The 8,997-nt window shown below is 46.7% G+C and overlaps 1 protein-coding gene across 9 annotated transcripts in view; it reads left to right on the forward strand.

Annotated features, from left to right (window-relative positions):
- ZNF185 (zinc finger protein 185 with LIM domain) overlaps window positions 1-7,605 on the forward strand; it is a 50,518-nt gene extending 42,913 nt beyond the window's left edge. For all 9 annotated transcript variants that reach the window (XM_026848717.1, XM_026848721.1, XM_026848722.1 and 6 more), the window contains 5 exons: window positions 1,465-1,533; window positions 3,634-3,714; window positions 4,058-4,160; window positions 4,733-4,831; window positions 5,654-7,605. In XM_026848717.1, coding sequence (XP_026704518.1) covers window positions 1,465-1,533; window positions 3,634-3,714; window positions 4,058-4,160; window positions 4,733-4,831 — 352 coding nt within the window. In that variant the 3' untranslated portion in view covers window positions 5,654-7,605. The remainder of the gene's footprint in view (window positions 1-1,464; window positions 1,534-3,633; window positions 3,715-4,057; window positions 4,161-4,732; window positions 4,832-5,653) is intronic.
- Window positions 7,606-8,997: the final 1,392 nt, after the last annotated feature.

An 8,997-nucleotide genomic window follows, 5' to 3' on the forward strand; every position in this document is an offset into this window, starting at 1 on the left:
GTAAAGAGATGGGTGGTCGTGATCCTCCTGCTGCAATACAGGTTTTGCATGCGGCCATCCCATTTGGTGAAGACAAGCTAGGCTTTGCCACTTGGCATCTGGGCCATGAGACATTTCTTCTGGCTACGAGCACGTGGTGGCCAGAGCCACCCAAAAGGGAGAGTTGGGCTGGGTAATTTTCTCCACGTGCTTTTTTTTAAAGACCAGGATGTAGCTCACTGTATGAGTTGAGTCTTTTCTCTTGAGTAGCAAAATTGTAAATCTTCCATAAGACATTGTAGCTGGAGGGACATGATGGAGCTCCTCATGCCATACACACTCATCAGAGGTGTGGAGCTCTTGGAAGACTCTTTGCCTTGTTGTCAATCATAAGCAAGTGAGCAGTCTACAGCAAGTGTATCAGATTTTGGTGGAGCTGGCACATGACCCTTATCTGTCACGTATTACAGAAGATAGTGGCCTGTCACCATGCAGCTGTCAACTCAGCTGTATTCTGGGATTTGGGATTTCCACAGGCTCTGCCTCAGAGGTGAAAACTGCTGCACAGTTTTACACAATTTAGAGAGGGGCTTTGAAAGTGGTGAGAAGTCAGCACAGGCTTTGATGGGCAAGATTTGGGTCCTCCTGGCCTTGCTACAACTTGCTTATCAGAACACCTGTCTAAGTAGGAGACTCTCATCTGAAACACTTGACATGGGAAGAGTCTATGCTAAGTTAAAAAAAATATTTTCTTTTCTTTCCTTAGTTGTGACATGGCTTAGTTTGCTCATATAAGAAGAGAGGATTAATCATAGCTTATAGGCAGCAGTGAAAATGCACCATGGAGAAAAAGCCTGATTAGTTCATTTCATGGCTCTGGGAAGAGAGCCGGTGGGCACAGTGTCTCCCCGCAATCTGTGACAGCACTGTAGACAGACAGACAGATGGGGGCATGTAATTTTGAAATCAGAATTTTAAAGAGGGAGTAATATGCAAGAAAGGTCAGCTCTGTAAGCAGAAACATCCCTGAAACAAACCAGTAGCAATTTATAATGGATGGAAATGCTGGAGATATTCCAGTGACAAAATAGTCACTGTAAGTACTGCTGTGCCAGTAGGGTTTTAATGTTAATGGGCAGAACCACAAGCTTTCTAAATACTTATTGTGTGCATAATCCTGACATGATTTGAAAAAGACTTATCCTTGCAAAACGGGATAACTGGATGAAAGAGTTATATTATCAATCCCATTCTTTTTAATTAACTTGATTTTTTTTTGTGGGTTAATTAGAGGGGTACATTAGATGGTATTTTGTAACAATGCTTGATACTTGGTATTTATTCAAGAACAACAGATCTCACTCTGTGCCTTTTCATGCACGCGTTATGTGTCCAAGTGCATGCATGTGTCCCTTGTGCTGTCTCTCATTAGCTCCAGTCTTTTCTAATGCAAATGTTTCTCATTCTGTTTCCATCCGTTCCTAGAAAAGGGGTCCTCTTTGTGAAGGAGTATGTGAACAGCAGCGAGTCATCAGCCTCCCCACGCTATGGCAGGTATGAGGAGTGTCCAGAGACAGTCATGTGTCTACATACGTGTGCAGAGCAACAGCGTATGGCTTTGCCAGCTAACACACACCAAGCAAGCTCCCGAGCTGGAACTCACACTGCGTCAGCATGCCATTATGCCTCAGCTAATTAGCCCTGGAGGGATTATTACATTGGGTGGGCAGAGAGTTTTGCTAAGACAGCAGTGCTGCTTTGGGGACATAGACTCTGCTGTCACTGTGCTGCCTAGTCCTGTTGTGACTTCTGCCCCACAGCTCCTCATGGAGGAGTAAACCCCACGCCAAGTGAGTTGGCCTCTAAGGCGGGTGACGGGATGAAAACACTACACTGCAGTTTTTTAGGCTGCATATTTAGCACTGTCAGGCTTCACTGTGTATTTGCACACATAAACAAGCAATTGCAATCGGTGGGAAAAATGTGGAGGTTGAGGGTTCTCACTCAAAAGTTATTTATGAGTTAGAAAAAGTTAAAAGATCCCATTTCCAAGCTTAAATCTTCAGTCTTTTACATTCTGCTCAGAGTTAACTAAGTAAAGCTACTCCAGATTGACACCAGTGTGACTGAGAGCAGAATTTGGCCCCATGTGCATCGTGCTTACATTGATGTGGCAGCCAGTTAACACTCGGTTTGAGGCTTCCCTGCTGGCATTTATCCTCCCTCAGTGCTGTGTTGGCATTACTGTGGTAGCTGATTACAGACTCCATAAATCTCAAGCCTTTCCTGTAGGTCGGCAAAGCAGATGTCAGCAACCAAAGATAAGCGTATTGCTGCAGTGTCTAAAAAACACAGGCAAACAGAAGGCAGAGAGGGAACACTCAGCTGTGTGAGACTAAGGATGTGTTCCATGCCTTTCCCTGCATAACAGCTCAGGATTTGGGAGTTTAGCAAGCAGTGGAAATAGCTATTTGTAGGGTCCATTTGTAAACATCAGGACCCCAGTGAGGCCAGAAAAGTTTTATTGATGAGTGTATTGGAGGCAGGATTTCACAGGTTGCCTGTCCCGCAGCCAGCACAGGACTTTGCCAGTCTCATCTAGCAACCAGTGGAAAATACGTTAGTGCCCACAGTCTGGGTCACAGCCTGTGTGTGGCCCAGCTCCAGGCCTGTGGGACAGCATGCTGTGGGGCCATGGACAGCAGAGCCAAAGCAGCTGGGGCTCTCACTGACAAGGGAGTCCTTGCTTCCCCTTCTCCTCTCCTAATGCCCCTCATTTTATCCCTGCTCCCAGCCTACCCGGTCTTGCTTTTTCTGCTATTTTATTAAGACAACCTGGCTCACAGAGGGGTCTGATGGCTGGCAAGGAGTAAGGGGGTGGGAGCATGTGGTTGGGAACATACTGGAGGAGGGATAGAGCAAGAGGGAGCAGTGCCTTTCCTTTTGCTTTGGCATGGCTGTTAGGTCTTATCCCCTCCTGAGCTGCATTTGCCAGACCCTCACATGGGACTAACAGCACCACTTCCTGACACCCCCTGCTCTTCCTGGAACAGAGGGTGACAGGGTGGGAGAGCCTGTGGGGCAGGGCTGCCGTGTGCCTGTGCCATCTCCCTCAGCCTCAGTCTTGAAGAGGCCCCATTTCAGGTGTGTGCCGTGGTTTCCCAGCCACGCTGCCCACATCCTGCCTCTCCTCGTGGTGACAGCAGCAGCCAGACACATTGTTCAGTGCTCTGAAGTTAGGTGCTGGGCCTGCCAGCTCTGTGCTGTCTCTGCTTGCCCTTGGAGTTGCCTACTCCTTGCAAACCTTGTCTGCCAGCCTGAGCCCAGAGTCGGCTCTGGGTCTGGCCTGAGACACAGTGATTGTGATGTGGGGCAGGGAGCAGGGTACTGCCACCCCTATGGAGAAACTATAGCACAAATACAGCGAAGATGGAGATATCGCTGCTGACAGCCCTGCTCCATCAATCAGCGTGGCCCTCTCTATCAGGGAAATGCTTTTCAGAGCTGGTTAGGAAGAACCACCCTTCCCTCCAAGGAACAGGCAGCTGGGACGTTGCAGTTAGGACTTAACATCAGGTTATTGATTAATGATTCCATCTGAGGTGCTCTTCCCATATACTGTTGTCAAGTGCTGATATTTCCCTCTATCTCCAGTGGCAGCCTTGTGGATTTGACTGATTTGGAGAGAGCAACCTACGGCCACCACAGCTACCTGTCCACTGCTCCCCTGCAGAGGTAGGACAGTTCAGGGCTGCCTTGGGGGTTTCAGCAAACTGTTAAACAGAAATGACTTTAAGGTTTTGCTTTTTTAGAATATTGGTATCCATTTGGTGAAATAACAGCATGAAGTGTAAATGATCTTTGGAAAATATAGTGACATTGACTTTTAAGGTCTGTACTGCCCTGCTGTTGTGGTCTCTGCATCCCCAGGACAACGCATGTCCCTCTGTACTGTCACTTGACACAGTCAAACACATGTAGAAGCAGGTAGCTCCTGGAGAGCGGTGCTGGCGTTGGGTAAGAAACCTCTGGTACCAGTTTGTGTTACAGAGGAATTCAATCTCCTGTTCCTTCACAGGTCCAGTGAGCCTGTTTGCAGCTACTGCAGCCGTGAGATCCGAGACTGCCCTAAGATCATAATAGAGCATCTTAACATTTGCTGCCACGAATACTGTTTCAGGGTAAAAAAAACCCTTAACTGCTGACTGCCTTCTATATGCTGCTGTGAAATAGAGTGGTGGGAGGAGGAATCTTGGTGCAAATTCTGTTCCTAGACTTTCAGAGCAATGTGTAGTGTGTGCCAAATGCTTGCATAAACATAGGGACAAAGTCATACAGTCACAGGTGGTGATTGTGTCCCCAAAAGTTTTTTAGCTCCTCAAATAAATGTGTATTAGAACAAGGAGAATTCTTTATTGACATCTGATAGAATAGCAGCACCCTCTTTCCTCAGCCCCCTGTCCTTGTGGCAGACTTGCTGCTTTGTGGCCTTTAAGCCCCAGTGCAAGCCTTGCTGAATCTCTCAAACCTTGCAAAGCTTGCAAGTAAAGTCTGTGGAAATGGTGAGTGTGGGAGGAGGAAGCCTGCAGTGGCCTTTGTCTGTTGTAGAAAAGTTTAGCCTCAAAGGTCACTGCTTTGCATCCTCACACCTTTGTAAAATGATACAGACTGTTTGTTTCTCTGCCCCCTCCACGCTGTCATTACTGCATGGTGCTTTGGTTACTGTCCAACCACCTTGTTTTCCCTTTGGCAGTGTGGAATTTGCCACAAAGGAATGGGAAATCTTCTGGATAAAATATTCATCCACCGGGACATTGTCCACTGTGACAAGTGCTATGAGAAACTCTTCTAGGTGAGTGTGCCCCTTTACAGTGTCAGAATAAATGGCTGGATGAGAATGCTCATGGAGTTTGCTGAGTGAATAGCATTTAACCCTCACAGCTACTGAGTGACCCATACAGGGATTTTCCTGTGGCTTTTTAGTGGGAAGCAGTGACTTGTGTTCCAGAATTAGCTAGAAATGTGCTAGAGCTGGTCCCAGGGGTCTTGGTTAGAACCGGAACCTCTGGCCATAATGTGATAAACAGGCTGTAGTAGCTTCATGTGGGGAAGACAAGCAGAGGGCTGGTTTGAGTGATGAGAGAAATGTCCCTTAGAGGTTGCAAGCCCTCTCTGAAGGTAAAGAGGTCCTCCTTGCCTCCTGGGCTAACCTGCTGCAGGGGGCTGGGTGCTGTTGGCAGCTGTAACATTCCTCCAGCAAGGAGGCAGCGTGTCAGTGGCAAATGCAGTTACTGCTTTATGTGAAGATCCTTTCAGATGAAAATCACTGGGAAAACTAGAGTTGTATGCTCTGTCAACAGATCAACAAGGAATTATGTTGGATATGGGACCTATGTTTTATCTGATTATCTGGATGGGGCAGAAGTCACCACAGTGGCAACCAGAAACCCTGACACTGCCCTGATATTATAAAAAGTCTGTCTCTGTCTCATGACGGAGAGAAGGAGGGAAACAGGCACCTGCCTCACTGCATACGTGGCTGCTTTGTTTGCCTCTTAATGCAATGTGACTGGCTAGCCTTTTTCATCCCATTCCTCCATGTTCGGCTGCTCTGCTGACCTCTGTAATGCAGTGTTTTGTGTGGTACCCACCTCTTCTCTGTATTTGCTTGCAGGGTTTTGCAAAGCTGGAGAAGACAGCCAGTGAAAACTCTTCAGCAGCACATATCAGAATATCTTGCAGTTCCTGACTGGCTAAGATAGCAGAATTCCTGCTTCTCCCTTCCCTCGAGTTATTTTCCCTCTCACTGCCTCATCACAATGAATGAGTTTAACATCCACTAGTTTATGCTGTCAGCTGCATACAAGACAAGTGCCAATGTTAACAAGATAAAGCAGTGTCATCTACAAAGATAAGTGGGCTGATTTTCCAAAGGTGCTGAGCCCCTCTGCCTGTCTTTAACTTCATTAAGATTCCTGAGTGCTCCCTGTGTTGGAAGTCAGGCAGAGCTCCTTAGGTCTAGCTAAGCTAATTGTGAGAAACCTTTTTGGATTTTTTTTTTCCTTTCATTTCTGCAATCAGGCTGCAGCTTAGTGTGTGTGAGCTGGCACAAAGCAAGCAGATACAAGAAGTGTTAAGCACTAAATTTGGATTCTTGGGAGGGTTTGAATTTAGTTCTTAGCAAAAGCCTATTTCTGCTTCTCTCACCCCCAAATTTTGCCTAGAAATAGCTTCTGCCTGATTTCCATTTGCTTTCCACGGGTTTTCAGGAGCACTTGCAGACTCACTTTACTCTAATTGCGTGTCAGCTTTAATTTCCCTTTCCTGCCTACTCCCTAGTGGGTTGCTGCAGCAGCATGTGTCTGCTGTCTGTTTGGGAAGATAACACTCTCTTTCACCTGGTAGTTTAACTTGGCCTCTGATGGTAGGTGTCTTGTGGCCATACAAAATGTGCCAGAGAATAGGTATCTCAATTGCCTCTCCTGACAAGGAGCACTGACTGCTTGACTGAAAGCTGAATTTCCCCCCACCTCGACAAGGCTTGCTGTAATGCCTCCCTTATTGCTGTAAATTATTTACATCACAAATGCTCACTCACAAAATTGAACTTCTAGCAGATGCTGTACGTACTAAAAGTCAGAATCGCATAATTTTAGCCCTTAATTCAGATGCTGAGATGTTGAGAAAGCTGAATACCAAAACCTGAAAGCTAGCTCTCTGCCTTAGAAGTACAGCCCTGAATGTGTCCAGAAAGTTATTTTCTCTTTGAGAGCATTAGGAATGTCTGCAAAGCCCCCAAGTCAGTTCTGTAGTAGCTCTTATATGGAAATAGGTGATGGCCAAAGCTCTAATACAGACTACTGTTAGCTAGATAATTCTTTATGCGCTTAGTGATGGAAGCTGGCATGCATGCAAAAGCTTAGCAAGTTAGTGTTTTACAGCACAAGTGCTACTTAGCTTTTTTTAGGCCACTGTACTGGTTATTTAACCAAACTGAAGGCATGACCTCAGAAGCAACTCTGTGAGGGGAACTCCAGCTCAAAGCAGTAACAATTCTGCTACTGGCAAGCTTCAGGTTGAGACCTTAGAGCCATGACTGTGACAGGGGATGGGGCAGCTCCATTTTGAGTGTGCATGGTGCAACCAACGGACCTGAAAACCTGGTAGTCACCAAGATGTGGTTTTCAAAACTGACTACTGATTTTGGCTGCCTACATTTCTAAATTACCAAGATGCTAGAGACATTACTTTCTGAACAGAAGATGGTCACAAAGCTTCTCATCTCCCCAAATAACTCATTTCTGAAAACCACGGCCAGTGGTACCTGTACCAGGGTGTGGAATGACTGGTACAGCAGCTGTTACACATCTCGTTACACCACAGTCAAAGGGGGATTGTTTAAAACCTGAAACAGATGGCCCCGTAACTACAGAAACACTTTCAGAAGATGATCTGCTGAAATAACCTATTCACTGATTCCAGAGTTCCTGATGGGTACATGGCCTTACAGGGAACGGGATTTGTCTGTCATATGTTTTGCACCATCTCTCCTCAGCACTGCGTTTCCCTGTAGCGATTGTTTAGCCTCGGTATACAGCTCTAATAAACAGTCCTAGCTCATGTGCAGATTCCTTGCCTGTGTCGCCGCATAACATGTTCCTGTTGGGTGCCCTTTGATCGGTCTCTGCCATTTTTTGCTTTTTGGTGGCCTATGGGCATGACCCATCAGTAGAGTCACTGAATGCTTTGTTGGAGGATGTGGCAATAAGAGAGAAGAAATGGTATCAAGGTGAAAGGTTGTTCTCGGAGGAGGGGCTGGGTTCAGCAAATTGGCTCAGCAAATATGCAATTTGATACTTTCCACATAATTTAAGTCTGGTTGCTCCAAAAACCTGCTGTTACCTGGGGAAAAGGAGCCTTGATCTGCAGCACACTGTCCTAAGCGTGCTAGTGGGCCCCAATCTGAAAAATCACCCTGTCTGTGTCCGGACAGGGGTCTGGAGTCCTGCTCATGGAGCTCCTGCCTGTCCCTTCTTCCCACGTTTCCCGGGACCAGGCTGAGAACTGCTGTCCTGCTGACACCTGTGTGTGGCATCAGCACAAACGGTTCGATGCCATTTTTCTTCCTCCCACAAAGACATGTATCACTCAAAAGGAACCTGTAGCTGTTCTAAAAATTACACGCTTTGTTTTGGCATGAACTTTGAAGAATTGCTTACCTACTCCTCCCTGCTCCACCCTCGTGAACAAAAAAGGAATGAATTCTTTGAAAATGTAAATATTCCTGTTTGCTGCTATCTCCAGATATTTGTATCTGCAGAAAAGGGGTCATTGCACAGATTTCTGCTACGTAATGAATGAGGTCATATATTTTCCATAAACGTGAAAAAGATCTTATTTCACTAGGGATCCTGCTGATTGAGGGGACAAACCTCAACCAGATTATGTTGTGTGAAATGTTAAAACGTGTAAAGGCTACAAGATGTGGTGTTAGTGACCGAGCAGAAGTGGGGGCAAACCCATCCCTGCACTGAAGCTGCAGAGCTCTGTGCTTCTGGAGCTACTTTTGCATCTTTTGCACAACTAAACCTTCCCAGAACAACTTTCACGACTGCCAATGCTAGATTTGGTGTTCAGGCCAAAAAAATAGCTTCTGCTTATAGGACTTGTCCTTGAAGACTATAAGAAAATATCTAATGCTTATCAAAACGTGCCAAAGGCTGTATTTGGGTACACGTTTTGGAGGATGTGGGAAGACTAACAATGTCTTTGTCACCTGATGAAACCATGGCCTGAGGAGATGTTACACTTACCACAGCTCTGGGACATCCCGGCTCACCTTTGTGTTTCCTTTCCAGGCCGTACGCACAAGGCGAGATCCCTTTCCCCCCGCTCACCAAGCCCTGCCACTCGGGGCGCTTCCCCAGAGATCCGGGCAAGCCCTAGCGCACAGCCCCGCCGGCAGCCTCCCGTCCCGGCGCACGCCGCGCTTTGCCCACACACGGGAGGGGGGAGGCC

The sequence above is a fragment of the Athene cunicularia genome (assembly GCF_003259725.1).
Source record: "Athene cunicularia isolate RWA chromosome 4 unlocalized genomic scaffold, athCun1 chr4_part3, whole genome shotgun sequence".
Lineage (NCBI taxonomy): Eukaryota > Metazoa > Chordata > Aves > Strigiformes > Strigidae > Athene > Athene cunicularia.